The following is a 20,278-nucleotide window of genomic DNA, read 5'->3' on the forward strand; positions in this document are numbered from 1 at the left end:
CAGGGTTTCACCATGTTGACCAGTATGGTCTCGATCTTCTGACCTCGTGATCTGCCCGCCGTGGCCTCCCAAAGTGCTGGGATTATAGGTGTGAGCCACCATGCCTGGCCCATTTTTAGTATTTTTGTATTTTTAGTCTCACCGTGTTGGCCAGGTTGGTCTCGAACCCCTGATCTCAAGTGTTCCACCTGCCTCAGCCTCCCAAAGTGCTGGGATTGCAGGCATGAACTACCGCGCCTGCGGCATAAGGTTATTTTAAAATGCACGCCATTTATTTATTATGGTTCCTGATTTATTTACTAGTTTTGTCCTAAGTCACCGAAATGCTTACTAAAAAAAGTTAAGCTGAGAGCCCACCCTATCCTAAGGAGTCAGAAAATGAGGTGACTGATATCTGTCTGGGAACATTCCCAGAAATGCTGGTCTGATGGCGAGTGTGGAATTACCTTCCAGGATGTAGCAGTGAGGGATGGTTTGTGTATAGAGTTGGGGGTGGGGTGGGGGGTTAGAGCCCTGATCCGAGGCCCTGAGGTCCCCATCAGGCTGTTTATGGACTTGATCTTCCTTTATTTAACCACTATTGCTTGCTTACAAAGGACAGACTAAGGCCAGGAGGGGTTAAGTAGCTCCAAGGCCACACAGTTAATAAGGGAACACCAGGAATCAAACTCAACCATTAAAAAAATTTTTTTTTTTTTTGTAGAAATGGGGTCTCACTCTGCCCAGAGCTGGTCTTGAATTCCTTGGGCTCAAGCTATCCTCCCAGTTCTGCCTCCCAAAGCACTAATGTTACACGCGTGAGCCACTGTGCCTGGTAAGATAACTACTTTTTTTTTTTTTTTTGCGAAGGAGTTTCACTCTTGTTGCCCAGGCTGGAGTGCAGTGGCACGATCCTGGCTCACCACAACCTCCATGTCCCAGGTTCAAGTGATTCCCCTGCCTCAGCCTCCCGAGTAGCTGAGATTACAGGCATGTACCACCATGCCTGGCTAGTTTTGTATTTTTAGTAGAGACAGGGTTTCTCCATGCTGGTTAGACTGGTCTCAGCTCCCAACCTCAGGTGATCCACCCACCTTGGCCTCCCAAAGTGCTGGGATTACAGGCGTGAGCCACCATGCCCGGCGATAACTACATTTTACAAAGGAGAGGCGTTTGATACTGAACCTTGACGCTGGAAGATGAGGCCAGAGGGGAAGCCTGAAATCTGAACAAAGAGGAGGAGCTAAGGAAAGAAAATAGTGGCAGGACCTGAGCTTTGCAGGACTCTGGATCTGCTGTCCAGAGATGCCTCAGGGCGAGAGAATGCACTCTGCTCCAGAAGTTTATGCTTGATCAAGAAGTATGCTAGGCGTGGTGGTTCACGCCTGTAATCTCAGCACTTTGGGAGGCCGATGCAGGTGGATCACGTGAGCCCAGGAGTTCAACACAAGCCTGGACAACATATGAGACGCTGTCTCTCTCTCCCTTTTTTTTTTTTTTTTTTGAGTCTCACTGTATTGCTCAGGCTGGAATGAAGTGGTGCGACCTCAGCTCACTGCAACCTCTGCCTCCTGGGTTCAGGCGACTTTCCCACCTCAGCCTCTGGAGTAGCTGGGACTACAGGCATCAGTTATCTACACCCATCAACACCCAGCTAATTTTTGTATTTTTAGTAGAGACAGGGTTCCACCATGTTGGCCAGGCTGGGAGACCCCATCTCTTTAAAATATATATATTTTCAGCTTGGCGAGGTGGCTCACACCTGTAATCCCAACACTTTGAGAGGCCAGGAGTTCAAGATCAGCCTGGGCAATACAGCAAGATCCCATCTCTATTAAAAATAAATAAGTTAATAAAAATGATTTTTTTTTTTTTTTAAAGAAGTGATTCCTGAGACCCTCCAGTAAGGGTGAAATCAGCAGACTTGAGCTGAGGGATCCCTGCATATTCCAAAGAAAGGTCTGTCTTCAGGACTGTCCCTTCACTAGATCCTGGGAGTAATTTCTGATGCCATGGACTATGCTGTCTGATAAAAGTGTGTTTTTATTACTGAGGCCTTGGACCACAGGGATTGATAATAGAGTGTTTCCGAAACCTTTCTGGGCATGCTCACATAATAGACAATCTATGTACCATGTCCTTTTTCTTTTTCTTTCTCTCTCTGTCTCTCTCTCTCTTTTTTTTTCTTGTTTTTTTTTTTTTTTTTTTTTTTGAGACAGAGTCTCGCTCTGTCGCCCAGGCTGGTGTGCAATGATGCGATCTCAACTCAACACAACCTCCGCCTCCCATGTTCAAGCCATTCTCTTGCCTCAGCCTCCCAAGTAGCTGGGATTATAGGTGCCCACCACCATGCCTGGCTAATTTTTTTGTATTTTTAGTACAGACGGGGTTTCACCATTTGGGGCAGGCTGGTCTCAAACTCCTGACCTCAGGTCATCTGCCCGCCTTGGCCTCCCAAAGTGCTGGGATTATAGGCGTGAGCCACTGCGCCCGGCCAATCCATTTTCTAAAATACAAAATTCTGAATGTGGTGGCCCCTTGGTCCAAGGGAAAGAGATGATAGCTGTGAACAGAGTGAAAAATAGGTGGAAGGAGTAGGAAGATGCCTGCTTTTTTTTATCCTAGGATATATTGTGTGCATCAGTATATTTGGTGCTATTATTTTGCTTTAAAATCTGCTTGATACTGCCTTGTATAGAATGTATGTTACACACATGTAATATAGTTTATTCTGCCAATACTGACTAGACATTTTCCAATGCTTCCTCTTTTTTAAGTTCAAACTAGTACTGAAAATCACATTTTCAGCCTGGTGCAGTGGTCACACCTGTAATCCTCGCATTTTGGGAGGGTGAGACAGGAGGATTTCTTGAATTCAGGAGTTTGAGATCAGACTGAGTGACATGGCGAGACCTCTAGAAAAAATAACAAGAAATTAGAATTCAGTGAGCCATGATCACTCACTGAGTGACCAAAAGAGACCCTGTCTCAACAACAACAAAAATATTTGTATATATGTTTGAATATTTGTTCAAGTCATCTGCATTTTTATAGGATTAGCATTGTCGAATTACAATGGCAAAGGAAAAACTTTTTAAGTATTTTTTTGTTTTTTGTTTGTGTGCTTCAAAAGCTATCTCAAAGATAGCAGTCTAGTCACCCAGGCTGGAGTGCAATGGCACGATCTCAGCTCACTGCAACCGCCGCCTCCTGGGTTCAAGCGATTCTCATGTCTCAGCCTCCCAAGTAGCTATTACAGGCATGTGCCCCCATGCCAGGCTAATTTTTTTTGTATTTTTAGTAGCGACAAGGTTTTGCCATGTAGGCCAGGCTGGTCTCGAACTCCTGAACTCAAGTGATCCTCCCACCTCGGCCTCCCAAAGTGCTGGGATTACAGGCGTGAGCCACCAAGCTCAGCCTTTGTTTCTACTTCACAGTCTACAGTGTTGGAATGTCTACATAACTGTTGCTTCTATGCTCGTTTGGAGAGCATGTTCCCATACATTGGGAATATGTTCAGTTTTTGTCTTTTTATTTTCTTATCTTGTAGGTATTTTGCATTTAGACATGACATTTTAATAGTAAATACTGAAAGTATTTTTGCAAATTTTGTTTATATTCAATGTGTTATCTTGTTGGGTTTCATTTCACAAATAGATAGGTCTTCTGTGGCCTATTCAACTGTAGAGAAGCAAGGATGTAAGAGCAAGGTAAATTTGGTAGATGTGATTTTGAGCCATCAGAAAGACTTTTTGTTTTTTTCTAATTAGAGACAAAGTCTCACTCTGTCACCCAGGCTGGAGTGCAGTGCCACAATGACAGCTCACTGGAGCCTTGACCTCTGTGGCTCAAGGATTCCTCCTGCCTCAACCTCCCAAGTAGCTGGGACTACAGGTGTGCACCATCGTGCCCAACTAATTATTTATTTATTTATTTATTTTTTTAATTTTTATTTTTTGTAGAGACGGGCTCAGTCTACGTTGCCCAGGCTAGAAATAACTTATCAAGACAAAAGTTTAAAGGGAGATTGTCATTATTTACCTGATTCCAAGAATTTGGGATGTAAAGCAAATTTCTTCAAGTTACAGAGATAGGTAACAAAGGCTGTATTTTAATTTGGGTGGTCTCTATGCCTCAGGGCCTAAGCTGTTCCCACAACCCCACTTAGGATGACTGGTAAGTAGATGGGATGTGGGGATTGTGGTTCCAACTATGTGGAATAGCTAGGGCACAATAATAAAGGCACGGAAATAAAAGACTGGGGCTAGGGGAGGATAATTTGTGTTTGGCTAGAATGTGGTGGAGGTTAGGACCACCTGAAATAAATTCAGGTTTGTTTCATCTTGTTTTGTTCTTAAGAAAGAAATATCTTCTCACCCACAGCAACCAATGATTTGAGGCAACAGCTGTTTTCCTAACAGCTGCTTAGCTTGGCACCATTTTCTCTGAGCAGCCAAAGGCTGGAAGAGCAGTTGTCTGGCTGACCTGTGACTGCCGGCAGGCTGTGTGTGGGACTCCTTTTGGCAGTTGGAATTAAAGGGTCCGAAGATTCAAAGGACTTCAAGGGCTGCCACCAATGTGAGAAATCAGTGGGACTGTAGTGAGGTCATCAGCTGCCTCCAGGAAGGACAGTGAGATCTGAGAGCATATCTGCTTCTCACTGAAGAGTACCCACAGAACTCAACCTCTTGAAGAAAGCCCACCTTGGTCCAGACCTTCACCAACAGCCCAATGGCAGTGGCAGCAGCTCTGACCGGACTCCAAGCAGAAGCTAAGTGCTCCATCTGTCTGGATTACCTGAGTGACCCCGTCACCATCGAATGTGGGCACAACTTCTGTCGTTCCTGCATCCAACAGTCCTGGCTGGATCTACAGGAATTGTTCCCTTGCCCTGTCTGTCGTCACCAGTGTCAAGAGGGGCACTTCAGGAGCAACACTCAGCTGGGAAGGATGATTGAAATTGCCAAGCTACTCCAGAGCACCAAGAGTAATAAAAGGAAGCAGGAAGAGACCACCTTGTGCGAGAAACACAACCAGCCCCTGAGCGTTTTCTGCAAGGAGGACTTGATGGTGTTGTGTCCGCTGTGCACTCAGCCCCCTGACCACCAGGGCCACCATGTGAGGCCCATAGAGAAAGCTGCCATTCATTATAGGAAAAGATTCTGCAGTTACATCCAGCCCCTGAAAAAGCAATTGGCAGACCTCCAAAAATTAATAAGCACTCAAAGCAAAAAACCCTTAGAACTGAGAGAGATGGTGGAAAACCAAAGGCAGGAATTATCCTCTGAATTTGAGCACCTCAACCAGTTTTTGGACCGTGAGCAACAGGCAGTTCTCTCCAGATTAGCTGAAGAAGAGAAGGACAATCAACAGAAACTCAGTGCAAACATAACAGCATTTTCAAACTACAGTGCCACACTCAAAAGCCAGTTAAGTAAGGTAGTAGAGCTCAGTGAGCTGTCTGAACTGGAACTGCTGTCACAAATTAAAATTTTCTACGAATCTGAAAATGAGAGTAGCCCATCGATCTTTTCAATTCATTTAAAGAGAGATGGCTGCAGTTTTCCTCCCCAATATTCTGCTCTGCAGAGAATTATAAAGAAATTTAAAGTAGAAATAATTCTAGACCCTGAAACAGCACACCCTAACCTGATTGTATCTGAAGATAAAAAACGTGTGAGATTTACAAAGAGAAAACAAAAGGTTCCTGGTTTCCCAAAAAGATTTACAGTCAAGCCAGTTGTTCTGGGTTTTCCGTATTTTCATTCTGGCAGGCATTTCTGGGAGATTGAAGTGGGGGATAAGTCAGAATGGGCTATTGGCATTTGCAAAGATTCTCTTCCCACAAAGGCGAGGAGACCCTCATCAGCCCAGCAGGAATGTTGGAGAATTGAGCTGCAAGATGATGGCTATCATGCACCAGGGGCTTTTCCAACCCCTCTGTTGTTAGAGGTGAAAGCCAGGGCCATTGGCATTTTCCTGGACTATGAGATGGGTGAGATCTCATTCTATAACATGGCTGAGAAATCTCACATCTGTACTTTCACTGACACTTTTACTGGGCCTCTTCGGCCTTATTTCTATGTAGGACCAGATTCACAACCTCTCAGAATCTGTACAGGGACAGTTTGTGAATGAAAACCCACCTGTTAGGCTGAACTATTTTACTATTTTACTAGTTGTCGTCGTTTTTTTTTGTTTTTGTTTTTTTCTTAATGGAAGATGCAGAGGCTATTGTATTAACATATGTATGAATACAATCCCTCTAGCTTTTTTCTTTTACAGTTTCCAAGAAGAAAACTTTATATTGCTCTAACAACTATCTATAAAACAGTGCTAAGAATGGCTCCCTCCCAGGAATGTCGTGGGGGTTACCTATCATGTGCATGCACCTGGCACATTGCTGAGTATAAGGGTGATTATTTCTGTTTTTCAGAAACTGCAGATGGAGCTTGCAAGGGATGAACCAGAACAAACTTACCAATTTTGTCTCCTCTGTATAAACGTTGGATTGTGCTATTCCTGACACATACTAAGCAGGGAGCAGGTTGTAACCCTTAGTTAAACCACAGGGCACAATTTAAAGGGATGGAGTGGGCACCACAGGGAGAGGGTAAGCATTTTTAGCCTTTAACATGTGGGGCTTTGACAGTTTTTTCTGTTGTCCCCAGAAGCCACCTACTGGTGGCACTCACTACATTAGGTTTCTGCTCCCAAAATTTTCATTTCTTCCTGTATTCTTTGCTATTGTGCATAGTACTTTGGAATACAGTGACTTATTATGACACTGGAGAGAACTGGAAAATCTTGTTACTAATGGACATTACCATCAGATACCATGTCAGAGACTAAAAGATGAATCACTGGGCAGGATAGTATACCTATATTTACTCAGAATGTTTTCTTATAAAGACAGCTAACATTTATTGAGCCCTAACTATGTCCCAGGAATTGCAGTATTTTCAGAACAACTCTGAGATGTAGGCAGTGTGCTGTTAAAAAAAAAAAGAGTTTAAAACCAAGAAAACAGTTTCAAGACAAAGTATCCTAGTTAAGATGACTCAGCCAGTGGTAAAGAGATGTCCAGGGGTGCCTTCAATCACTGACAAACCAGACCCTTAAATGGTTTGTCAATGGAATGCTTTATTACACAGAAAGTAATAAGGTATTATTTTTCCCTCTGACTATGAAAAAGGAGATGTCCACAGGTCCATGTATAAACTCTTAGGATGCTACACTAACTTAACCAGAAGGATCTGGGTTTATATCCAGGTTCTGCTAATGTCTGGTAGTGGGCTTAAACTTGGGCGTAAAATGGACATAATACTTTATTTTGCATGAAAGTTATGAAGGTGAAGTTATATATGTGTGTGTATGCACCAAAGTTAATTTATATATATATGTGTGTGTGTGTGTGTGTGTGTATATATATATATATATTTTTTTTTTTTAAATAGAGACAGGGACTCACTATATTGCCCAGGTTGTTCTTGAACTCCTGAGCTCAAGTGGTTCCACCTGCCTCAGCCTCCTAAAATGATGGGATTACTGATGTAAACCACTGCGCCCAGCCCTTATCTACTTTATTTTATTTATTTTTCGATTTTTTCAGAGATGAGGTCTCACCCTGTTGCCCAGGCTAGAGTGCAGTGGCACAATCATAGCTTACCGTAACCTTGAACTCCTGGGCTCAAGGGATCTTCTCACCTCAGCCTCTAAATAGCTCGGATTGTGGGCTCATGCCATCACACTTAGCCAATTTTTTTTTTTTTTTTTTTTTTTTTTGAGATAGGGTCTCGCTCTGTTACTCAGGCTGGAGTGCAGTGACAGGATCATGTTCACTGCAGCCTGAACCTCCCAGGCTCAAGCAATCCTACCACCTCAGCCTCCCGAGTAGCTGGGACCCCAGGCATGTACATGCCACCGTGCTCGGTTAACTTTTTTTTTTTTTTTTTTTGAGACGGAGTTTTGCTTCTGTCACCCAGGCTGGAGTGCAATGACGCGATCTCAGCTCACTGCAACCTCTTCCTCCCGGGTTCAAGCGATTCTCCTGCCTCAGCCTTCCAAGTAGCTGGGATTACAGGTGCCTGCTACCCAGTTAACTTTAAATTTTTAAATTTTTTGTAGAGACAGGGTCTCACTTTGTTGCTCAGCCTGGGCTCAAACTCCTAGGCTCAAGTGATACTCCCTCCTCCACCTCCCAAAGCACTGGGATTACAGCATGAGCCACCACGCCCCACCCATCCAGGCAATTTTTATTTATTTATTATTTTATTTTATTTTTTAGTAGAGACTGGGTCTCACTACGTTGACCAAGCTCATTTTGAACTCCTGGCCTCAAGTGACCTTCCTGCCTTGGTCTCCCAAACAGAGTGCTAGGAATATAGGCATGAACCACTATGCCCAGCCCAAAAAAAGATATTTCTGACTCAGCGAGGGAAATGTGAGTATGGCAGGGTGTTAGGTGATAACAGGGAGCTGTATATTCTGCTAGGTGTGACAGCATTGTGATTGAGGAAATGCTCTTATCCAGAGTAAAATATTTAGGGGTGAAATTGTATTTCTATGATTTTTGTTAAAGAGCTCCAGCCAAAAAAAAAAGAAATAAACAAAGCAAATGTGACAAAATGTCGATAATTGTCAAGTCTAGGTGATGGACGTTTTACTTTATGTACTATTCTTTGTACTTTAAATAAAAAGAACAAGCAAAAATGTTTCCCTTTATCCATATGTTCTGAGTTAAGGTTTCTGTATGACTGCCACTTCTACCTGAAGTTTGACTGGGCCCACTTACAGTTGAATGAACATATTTATCCCTACTCTCCCATCTAAAACTCAGTGAAATTGTGTATGTTGACTAGTTTTAAATTTCTTAAGATTTGAGAAACTAGCTATTGAGCTATAAATATTAGTAACTGTCCATTTCCTTAGAATTGGACCCAGTGCAAACTGGATCGCCTTTAAATATTTGTTATCAAATAGGATCTGCATTGGCTATATATACATGTGTATATACATATACACTTTTTTCTTTTTTTTTTTTTTTTTAGTCTCACTCTGTTGCCCAGGCTAGAGTGCAGTGGTGCGATCTCTTCTCACTGCAACCTCTGCCTCAGCCTCCCAAGTAGCTGGGATTACAGCTGCCTGCCACCACACCTGGCTAATTTTTGTATTTTTAGCAGAGATGGGGCTTTACCATCTTGGGCAGGCTGGTCTTGAACTCCTGACCTTGTGATCCATCCACTTCAGCCTCTAGGATTACAGGCGTGAGCCACTGCACCCATCCATATATAAATCTTTTCTAGCCACTAGGCAACCAGGTATATATATACATATATATATAATATAGGTACCATATATATGAATATCATATATTCTTTTAATAAGATAGTGTAAGAAAAAACATGGTGCCTCTTTTTTTTTTTTTTTTTTTTTGAGACTGCTGTTGTCATCCAGGCTGGAGTACAATGGCCTGATCTCGGCTCACTGCAACCTCCGCCTCCTGGGTTGAAGCAATTCCTCCTGCCTCAGCCTCCCTAGTGAGTGGGATTACAGGCATCTGCCACCACGCCCAGCTAATTTTTGTATTTTTAGTAGAGACGGGGTTTCACCATGTTGTCCAGGCTGGTCTCGAATTCCTGACCTTAGGTGATCTGCCCACCTCAGCCTCCTAAAGTTCTGGGATTACAGGCATGAGCCACCACGCCCAGGCCAGCCTCTTCTATTGTTTAATACCTAGTTTTCTATATAAATTATGTTATAAACTTTTCAGGATTACACTTCACTTTTTTTTTGAAACAGGGTCTTGCTTTGTCACCCAGGCTGAAGTGCAGTGGCGTGATCTCGGCTCACTGCAACCTCCGAGCCCCTCTACCACACCAGTCTCAAGCGATCCTCCCACCTCAGCCTCCCAAATAGCTGGAACCACAGGCCTGCACCACCACACCTGGCAATTTTTGGGGGTTTTTAGTAGAGACGGTCTCTACCCAGGCTGCCCAGGGTGGTCTCGAACTCCTAAGCTCAAGAGAACCACCCGCCCCTAAAGTGCTGGGATTACAGGCACGAGCCATTGTGCCTGGCCACATTTCGCTTTTGGTTTCCATTTGGGTAACTATTTTTGATTATTATACTAGTAATTTTACATGCTTACTAAAAATCAAATAATAGGCATATAAATAAAAATTATTAGTGTAACCTCACCTATCCGTACACGTGCACACATTTTTGGTATATATCTATAGAGATTTCTTTGGCCTACATATACTAGTTTATGTAACTTCTTTTTATACGAACTAATCTGTAATAAGGCCAATATTAGAATTTGAATGATAGGAAGAAAGTAGATCATAAATTTGTTAGTACATTTTGGGACCTTAAGAAGAATGGGAAGCCAACGAGAAGCTTGAACCAGGGAACTGATACAATCAGATTTTCCTGTCTCATTGGCTGTATCACTCAAATTCCGAATATTAGTCTTAGCTGGATATATAAATTTAGAAGTCAGCAGTAATTGCATAGAAACTAGGCTGGGCGTTGTGGCTCATACCTGTGATCCCAGCACTTTGGGAGGCCGAGGCAGGCAGATCACTTAAGGTCAGGGGTTCAAGAGCAGCCTGGCTAATATGGTAAAACCCCACCTCTACTAAAAATACAAAAATCAGCCGGGCATAGTGGCACGCACCTGTAGCTACTCAAGAGGCTGGGGCAGGAGAATGACTTGAACCCGGGAGGCGAAGGTTGCAGTGAGCCAAGATTGAGCCACTGCACTCCAGCCTGAGCATCACAGTGAGACGCTGTCTCAAAACAACAAAAAAAGTGAAAACTACAACTTTAAAGTTCCAGAAGCAGAGAGGATGGTATACAGATCACAAGAGGAATGTTCAACCTTTGACATGTGGAGAGGTAATTCCTTGATTTTAAAAAATGTTCCTGGCTGAGGGCCGTGGCTTACACCTGTAACCCCAGCACTTTGGGAGGCCAAGGCGGGCAGATCACCTGAAGACATGAGTTCAAGACCAGCCAGGCCAACATGGTGAAACCCTGTCTCTACTAAAAATACAAAAATTAGGCCAGGCACAGTGGTTAACGCCTGTAATCCCAACACTTTGGGAGGTCGAGGTGGGCGGATCACGAGGTCAGGAGTTTGAGAGCAGCCTAGCCAACATGGTGAAACCCTGTCTACCAAAAGTACAAAAAAATTAGCCGGGTATGGTGGCACATGCCTGTAATCCCAGCTACTTGGGATACTGAAGCAGGAGAATCACTTGAACCTGGGAGGTGGAGGTTGCAGTGAGCCGAGATCGCGCCATTGCACTCCAGCCTGGGCAACAAGAGCGAAACTCCATCTTAAAAAAAAAAAAAAAAAAAAATAGCTGGGCGTGGTGGCATGGGCGTGTAGTCCCCAGCTACTGGAGAGGCTGAGGCAGGAGAATCACTTGAACCCAGGAGGTAGAAGTTGCCCCACTGCACTCCAGCCTGGGTGACAAAGCAAGACTCCATCTCAAAAAAATAAAAAATAAAATAAAAAAGGTTCCAGTGGAATTGTAAAAACATAAATAATAGAAAATTTAAAAAGGTAAGGAGGAGTGGATGGGATCAATATAGGTCTCATAAATTCCTTATGAGAAGTTGAGGGATTTCCCATCTCATGACCTCTTTTTTGTTTTTGAGACAGAGTTTCACTCTTGTTGCCCAGGCTGGAGTGCAATAGTGTGATCTCGGCTCACTGCAACCTCTGCCTCCCAGGTTCAAGCGATTCTCCTGCCTCAGCCTCCTGAGTAGCTGGGGTTACAGGTGTGCACCACCACGACCGGCTAATTTTTTTATTTTAGTAGAGACAGGGTTTCACCATGTTGGCCAGGCTGGTCTCAAACTCCTGACCTCAGGTGATCCACCCTCCTCGGCTTCCCAAAGTGCTGTGATTACAGGCGTGAGCCACCACGTCCGGCCTCATGACCTCTATTTTTAATCCTGATACACACAATTTTTTTCAATTAAAAATTTTTTCTTGGTGTAAATTACTACAAAACATTATACATATTGTGGATCTGGTTTCAAGTCATATAGAAAGTCATTTCCTATACCACGATTGTAAAAATGGTCTCCAATATTTTCTCGTATCTTCATGCTTTTTAGAAGCATGCTTTTGGATGGGCATGGTGGCTCATGCCCGTAATCCCAGCACTTTGGAAGGCCAAGACCGGAGGATCACTTGAGGCCAGGAGTTCCAGACCAGCCTGGACAACATAGTGAGACCTCATGTCTACAATAAATAAATAAATAAATTTTAAAAATAAACAGAAAAGGGAGCTTTTAGATTACTGTGGGCCCAGAGAGCTGATTAAAGAAAATCTCACTATCTCTCTTGATTCCTAATTTAATCACACTGCAAATTCTCTTGCTATGTAAATTAAAATATTCACAGGTTCTTGGGATTAAGACATGAACATCTTTGGGGCCGGGACATGATTTTGTCTACTACAGTCCATCTTCTGGTCCCAAACATGCACATCTGTCTTACATGCAAAATACTTTCACCTCATCTCAACATCTCCAAAGTCTCAACCTGTTACTATTGTAATATTGGTCACACAACTTTATGACCATTTTTCAAAAATCATAGAACTATATACCAACAGTGAATTTTATTGAATATAAACATTAAAATGGGTATAGAAAAAGAGGAAACAGCAAAGGAGACTGAGAAGTCACCAATAAGGTGGGAAGAAACCAAGAGATTGTGCTGACCTGGAAGCCAAATAAAGAAAGTATATTAAGGAGGGTGTAATATGGTCGGGCAAGGTGGGTCATGACTGTAATCCCAGCATTTTTGGAGGCCGAGGTGGGCGGATCACCTGAGATGGGGAGTTCGAGACCAGCCTGACCAACATGGCGAAATCCCGTCTCTACTAAAAATACAAAATGAGCTGGGTGTGGTAGCACATACCTGTAATCCCAGCTACTTGGGAGGCTGAGGCAGGCGGATCTCCAGAGGTAGGGAGTTCACGACCAGCCTGACCAACACACAGAAACCCTGTCTCTACTAAAAATACAAAATGAGCCGGGCATGGTGGCACGTGCCTGTAATCCCAGCTGGTCAGGAGGCTGAGACAGGAGAATTGCTTGAACCCAGGAGGCAGAGGTTGCGGTGAGATGAGATCACACCATTGCACTCCAGCCAGGGCAACAAGAGCAAACTCCCTCTCCAAAAAAAAAAAAAAACAAAACACTTTTTTTCTTTTGTTTTTTTTTGAGACAGAGTCTGGCTCTGTCGCCCAGGCTGGAGTGCAGTGGCGCGATCTCAGCTGACTGCAAGATCCACCTCCCGGGTTCATGCCATTCTCCTGTCTCAGCCTCCCGAGTAGCTGGGACCACAGGCGCCTGCCACCACACCCAGCTAATTTTTTGTATTTTTAGCAGAGACGGGGTTTCACCGTGTTAGCCAGGATGGTCTCAATCTCCTGACCTTGTGATCTGCCTGCCTCAGCCTCCCGAAGTGCTGGGATTACAGGCTTGAGCCACCGTGCCCGACCGTTTTTTTTTTTTTTTTTTTTTTTTTTTTTTGAGGAAGAGTCTCATTCTGTCACCCAGGCTGGAGTGCAGTGGCACAATCTTGGCTCTCAGTAAGCTCTGCCTCCCGGGTTCAAGCGATTCTCCTGCCTCAGCCTCCCGACTAACTGGGACTACAGGCACGCACCACCACGCCCGGCTCATTTTTGTATTTTTAGTAGAGACGGGGTTTCACCATATTGGTCAGGCTGGTCTCAAACTCCTGACCTTGTGATCCACCCACTTTGGCCTCCCAGGGCTGAGATTACAGGTGTGAGCCACCGTGCCCAGCCTGAAACAACATCTTTTATATACTAAAGTCTCATATACACTTTGGTCTATTTCTAAATTTACTATTTTGTTTCATTGATGTAATTATTCAGGGGCAGTAGCACACTGTTTTAATTATTATATTATTATAATACACTTAATACCTTGTAGAATTAATCCTCTCATACATAGATTGAGAGAGAATTGCCATGTTTATGACGTCAAGACTTTCCATCCAAGGACACAGCCTACCATTTCAAGTCTTCTTTTTATTCTTCAGTGGTGTTTTAAAGTTTTCTTCAAAAAGATCTGGGTACTTCATCTTTTTTGTTATTATTGTAAATGGGGCCTTTTCTTCAATTGTGTCTTCTAACTGGTAGTTGCTTGTATTAAAGCAACTGATTTTTACCTATTAATTTCGCACCCAGAACCTTACTGAATACTCTTATTTATATATTTTTGTGATAGTTTATCTTTTCTTTTCTTTTCTTTTTTTTTTTTTTTGAGACAGTCTCGCTCTGTTGCCCAGGCTGGAGTGCAGTGGTGCAATCTCGGTTCACTGCAACCTCTGTCTCCCAGGTTCAAGCGATTCTCCTGCCTCAGCCTCCCAAGTAGCTGAGATTACAGGTGCCTGCCAACACACCCAGCTAATTTTTTTATTTCTCATAGAGACGAGATTTCACTATGTTGGCCAGGCTTGTCTTGAAATCGTGACCTCAAGTGATCCGCCCCCCTCAGTCTCCCAAAATGCTGGGATTATAGGCGTGAGACACCACACCCAGCCTGTGATAGTTTTTCTACTTAGGTTCTTTGGAGTTAGCTGGTAGTCAATCCTTATTTGATAAGAAAATGCAATCTATATAACTCCATATACTTTTTCTTATCTAAATGTTTTGTTGGATCTTCCAGAACAATAAGAAATAGCAATAATGAGTGAATATTTTTATGAACATGTCTGGTGTTTCCTACTAACTTTATCCATTTATTTTATTTTATTTTAATATTATTTTTTAAAAGATAAAGAGATGGGGCCTCACTAAGGTGCCCAGGCTGGTCTCAAACTCCTGGGCTCAAGCAGTCATCATACCTCGTCCTCCCAAAGTGCTGGGATTATAGGCATGAGCCACCATGATTGGCCATCTGTTTTTTTTTTTTTTTTTTTTTTTTTGAGATGGAGTCTTGCTCTGTCACCCAGGCTGGAGTGCAGTGGCACAATCTCAGCTCACTGCAAGCTCCGCCTCCCGGGTTCACGCCATTCTCCTGCCTCAGCCTCCCGAGTTGCTGGGACTACAGGCGCCCGCCACCACGCCCAGCTAATGTTTTGTATTTTTAGTAGAGGCGGGGTTTCACCATGTTAGCCAGGATGGTCTCGATCATCTGAGCTGGCGATCCACCCACCTCGTCCTCCCAAAGTGCTGGGATTACAGGCGTGAGCCACCGCGCCCGGCCATGGCCATGTGTTTTCTAATAGGTTATTTTTATCTTATTCATTTAAATTACAAATGTGGGCTGGGCGTGGTGGCTCACGCCTGTAATCTCAGCACTTTAACAGGAGTTCCAGACCAGCCTGGCCAACCTGGTGAAACCCCGTCTCTACTAAAAATACAAAAATTAGCTGGGCGTGGTGGCAGGCACCTGTAATCCCAGCCACTAGGGAGGCTAAGGCAGGAGAATCGCTTGAACCTGGGAGGCAGAGATTACAGTAAGCAGAGTTTGCGCCACTGTACTCCAGCCTGGGCGACAGAGTGAGACTCCATCTCAAAAAAAAAAATTTTTTTTTTCAACAGAGAGAGGGTCTTCGTATGTTTCCCAGGCTGGTCTCCAACTCCTAGGCTCAAGAGATTCTCCAGCAGTGGCCTCCCAAATTGCTGGGATTACAGAAGTGAGCCACCCTGCCCCGCCCCAATTTGAAATTTCTATCTGAACATCTAGTTCCTCTATAATAACAGAAATGTCTTAAATATTTATTAATATGGGACTGGATTAGTAGGAGCAGAGCTCTAAAAGGTTAACAAATATTCCTGAATATATGTTTATATGCAATCGGCAATGGTACCTTTCCAATTGTATTTTAAACTGGTTCTTTTTGGTATGTAAGAAAATTGTTATCTTCATGTTTTACAGTTTGCCACCCTTGCTTTCTAATGGTTTTTCTTAAATTCTCTAGATGTCTAATGGTTAATTCTTAAATTTTCTAGATATTAATATATAACCATCCCATGCACAAATTAATCCTGCTCCTTTATCCAACTGTATTGATGGGCACTTTTGGACAATAGTAAATAGCAGTGATTATAAAAACTAGCAGTCTTATCTCTTTTATTTCTGATATATTGTTATTTTTTAGTGTATCCTAGACATAAACTTTTAAACAAGACCTTAAAAAAATAATCTCTCAGTTCAGGACATCATAAACAGAAAGTGAAAACAGAGCCCAGGTTACAGCTGGATTACAGGAACAGGCTTTGAGCATGTGTGAGCATAGTTTTTCTACTACAATTCCAGTAGTGAAATCACTGAAGTTAGTGACATTAATTCATCAACGGATACTGAGTGCCTACTTTGTGCCAGACACTGTTCTATGCATGAAGGACACAGTAGTAAGCAAAAGATAGAGCTTACATTCTATCAGGAGACACAGACAAAGTAAACAAGTAAGTTACATGCAATATTTTCCCCTTATCTACAGGGGAAACATTACAAGACCTCAGGTGATGCCTGGAGCCACAGGTCTGCAGGGGAATCATTGCAAGACCTCAGGTGATGCCTGGAGCCACAGATAGTACTAAACCCTACGAACACTATATTTTTTCCTATCCACACATAACTACAATAAAGTTAAATTTATAAATTAGGCACAGAGAGTAACAACATTAATAACAAAATAGAACAATTATAACAATATACTATAATAAAAGTTATGTGTGGTGTTGTGGTGCACATCTATAATCCCAGCTACTCAGGAGGCTGACTGAAGTGGGAGGATTTTTTTTTTGGGGGGGGGACGGATTCTCACTCTGTCACCCAGGCTGGAGTACAGCTGTGCGATCTTGGCTCACTGCAACCTCCACCTCCCAGGTTCAAGTGATTCTCCTGCCTCAGCCTCCTGAATAGCTGGGATTACAGACAGGTGCCACCACGCCTGGCTAATTTTTGTATTTTTAGTAGAGACAGGGTTTCATCGTGTTGGCCAGGCTGGTCTCCCAACTCCTGACCTCAAGTGATCCACCCACCTCAGCCTCCCAAAGTGCTGGGATTACAGGCGTTAGCCACCACACCTGGCCACAAGTGACATTTGAACAAAGATGTGAAAAAGATATATGGGAGTTGATCATTCCAGGCAGAGGGAACAGCAACCACAAAGGTCCTCAGGTAAGAATGTGCTTAGCAATCCAAAAGCCACAGTGTGACTGACACAGGGTATACAAAGGAAGAGTAGGAGAGAGGAGGTGGGGTGGGGTGGGAAGTGGAGATTTTCTAGGTCCCTGAAGGCCACTGTCCAGGCTTTGGCTTTTACTGAATGAAAAAGGGAACCATCAGAGTAGTGTTTTAGAAGGATATTGTTGGCTGCTTTTTGTGTGTGTGCATGGGGCTGGAGGGTCAGGGTGGAGAGGTAGTAAGAAGCAGAAAGATCACTTAAAAGACTCTTATAGGCCAGGTGTGGTGGCTCATGCCTGTAATCCCAGTACTTTGGGAGGCCAAGGAGGGAGGATCATGAGGTCAGGAGTTCCAGACCAGCCTAGTCAGCATGGTGAAACCTCGTCTCTACTAAAAATAAAAAAAGCACGCCTATAATCCCAGCTACTCAGGAGGCTGAGGAAGGAGAATTGCTTGAACCTGGGCAGTGGAGGTTGTAGTGAGCCGAGACTGCGCCACTGCACTCCAGCCTGTGCGACAGGAGTGAGACTCCATCTCAAGAAAAAAAAAAGAAAGAAAAAGAAAAAGAAAAACACTATTATAATAGGGCCAGGCACAGTGACTCATGCCTGTAATTGCAGCACTTTGGGAGGCCAAGGCGGGTGGATGACCTGAGGTCCAGAGTTCAAGACCAGCCTGGCTAACATGGTGAAACCCCCTTTCTACTAAAAATATAAAAAAATTAGCTGGGTGTGGTGGTATGTGCCGGTAATCCCAGCTACTCAGGAGGCTGAGGCAAGAGAATCACTTGAACCTGGGAGGCGGAGGTTGCAGTGAGCCCAGATCGCGCCACTGCACTCCAGCCTGGGCAACAGAGCGAGACTCCCTCCCAAAAAAAAAAAAAAAAAAAAAACCAAAAAACCGAAAGACTATTATAATAGTCCAGGTGAAGATTATAGTGGCTGGGGAAGTAGCATTGGGGGTGCCAAGAATTGGTTGGACTCTGGGTATGTTTTAAAGGAAAAGCCAGCAGGATTTGCTGATTAATTGTCTATAGGGTTTGAGAGAAAGAGGAGCTGCCATTACAGGGGTGGAAGAGACTGTGGCAGATAGCTCAGCTGGGGACATGTTCTGTTTGAGGTGTTTTTTTATATACCCAAGTAGTGATCTAGAAGGGGCAGTTGGACACATAAGTCTGGAGTTCAGGGAGGAAGGCCTGGCTGAAGATTCACATTTGGAAATTATCAGCTCATAAATTCTATCAAAGTCATGAGATTGTGTGAGACCACCAAGAGAGTGAACGCTGATGGAGAAGCCAAGAGGCCCAGGGGTTGAGCCCTGGAGAATACCAACAAAAAGGAACTTGCAAAGCAGATAAAAGAAGAAGCTAGTGAAGTAGAAGAAAACGAGGAGAATGTAGTGTCTGTAGTGTCCTGGAAGCCAAGCTGAAATAAGGAGTCAAGGAGGAAGTGATCAACTTGGGGAAAAGAGAGAGATCAGATTGTTACTGTGTCTATGTAGAAAAAGAAGACATAAGAAACTCCATTTTGATCTGTACTAAGAAAAATTGTTTCTGCTTTGAGATGCTGTTAACCTATAACTTTAGCCCCAACCCTGTGCTCACAGAAACATGTGCTGTATTGGATCAGTTTAATGGATTTAGGGCTGTGCAGGATGTGCCTTGTTAACAATATGTTTGCAGGTGGTATGCTTGGTAAAAGTCATCGCCTTTCTCCATTCTCGATTAACCAGGGACACAATGCACTGCGGAAAGCCGCAGGGACCTCTGCCCAAGAAAGCCTGGGTATTGTCCAAGGTTTTCTCCCACTGAGACAGCCTGAGATACGGCCTCGTGGGAAAGGAAAGGCCTTACCATCCCCCAGCCCAACACCTGTAAAGGGTCTGTGCTGAGGAGGAGTAGTGAAAGAGGGAGGCCTCTTTGCAGTTGAGATAAGAGGAAGGCTTCTGTCTCCTGCTCGTCCCTGGGAATGGAATGTCTCGGTGTAAAGCTGACCATTCCCATTCGTTCTATTCTGAGATAGGAGAAAATTGCCCTGTGGCTGGAGGCGAGATATGCTGGCAGCAATACTGCTCTGTTACTCTTTGCTACACTGAAATGTTTGTGTAAAGAGAAACATAAATCTAGCCTACATGCACATCCGGACACAGTACCTTTCCTTGAACTTATTCATGATACAGATTCCTTTGCTCACGTTTCCCTGCTGACCTTCTCCCCACCTGTTGCCCTGCTACACTCCCCTCGTCAAGATATTAAAAATAATGATCAATAAATACTAACGGAACTCAGAGACCGGCGCCGGTGCAGGTCCTCACATGCTGGGTGTGCCGGTCCCCTGGGCCCACTGTTCTTTCTTTATACTTTGTCTCTGTGTCTTATTTCTTTTCTCAGTCTCTCGTCCCACCTGACGAGAAATACCCACAGGTGTGGAGGGGCAGACCCCCCCTCAATCGACTGAGCCAAGTGTTGCTGATAAGTTAAAAGAGGAGACCTATGCATTCATCTCCAATTTAAGCAATGTGGAAGGAAGCTATTGGTGACCTTGCCAAGAACAGTTTCAGTAGAGTAGTAGAGTGAAAGGTGAGACTGGATAGAGAGGAGGGGAGAAGAATTAGAGATAGGCTTCCCTGGTTTACGAATGAAACAATTTTCCTTAGGAAACCTAGAGAATGTTTTGAGATCTCAAATTTGTGATTGTCACATATTCAAAGTTTGATTCTTCAAGAACTCAAGAGCTTACCAGATGTGAGTTTTGTATTCAAGATTTATTTATTATTTATTTATTTATTTATTTATTTATTTATTTATTTATTTATTGAGACAGAGTCTCGCTCTGTCACCCAGGCCGGAGTGTAGTGCTGCGATCTCGGCTCACTGCAACCTCCGCCTCCCGGGTTCAAGCAATTCTCCTGCCTCAGCCTCCTGAGTAGCTGGGATTACAGGTGCACTTCACTGCACCTGGCTATTTTGTATTTTTAGTAGAGACGGGGTTTCTCCATGTTGGTCAGGCTGGTCTCGAACTCCTGACCTCATGATCCGCCCGCCTTGGCCTCCCAAAGTGCTGGAATTCCAGGTGTGAGCCACTGCGCCCAGCCTTAATTTTGT

At 43.8% G+C, this 20,278-nt stretch overlaps 2 protein-coding genes across 2 annotated transcripts in view; both read left to right on the top strand.

Moving 5' to 3' along the window:
- The window catches only part of TRIM60 (tripartite motif containing 60), a 32,467-nt gene extending 25,491 nt beyond the window's left edge, over window positions 1–6,976 (top strand). The window contains exon 3 of the mRNA XM_055111982.2: window positions 4,363–6,976. Coding sequence (XP_054967957.1) covers window positions 4,363–4,397 — 35 coding nt within the window. The 3' untranslated portion in view covers window positions 4,398–6,976. The remainder of the gene's footprint in view (window positions 1–4,362) is intronic.
- On the top strand, window positions 4,711–6,117 carry TRIM75 (tripartite motif containing 75). Its single transcript, XM_003805151.4, has one exon. The coding sequence runs from the start codon at window positions 4,711–4,713 to the stop codon at window positions 6,115–6,117; it is 1,407 nt and encodes a 468-aa protein (XP_003805199.1).
- Window positions 6,977–20,278: the final 13,302 nt, after the last annotated feature.

This window comes from Pan paniscus, chromosome 3, assembly GCF_029289425.2.
Source record: "Pan paniscus chromosome 3, NHGRI_mPanPan1-v2.0_pri, whole genome shotgun sequence".
In the NCBI taxonomy this organism is placed as follows: domain Eukaryota; kingdom Metazoa; phylum Chordata; class Mammalia; order Primates; family Hominidae; genus Pan; species Pan paniscus.

Bases quoted from the DNA above. Each gene is read 5' to 3' on its own strand.
- TRIM75 (XM_003805151.4), top strand. From the start codon at position 4,711: ATGGCAGTGGCAGCAGCTCTGACCGGACTCCAAGCAGAAGCTAAGTGC.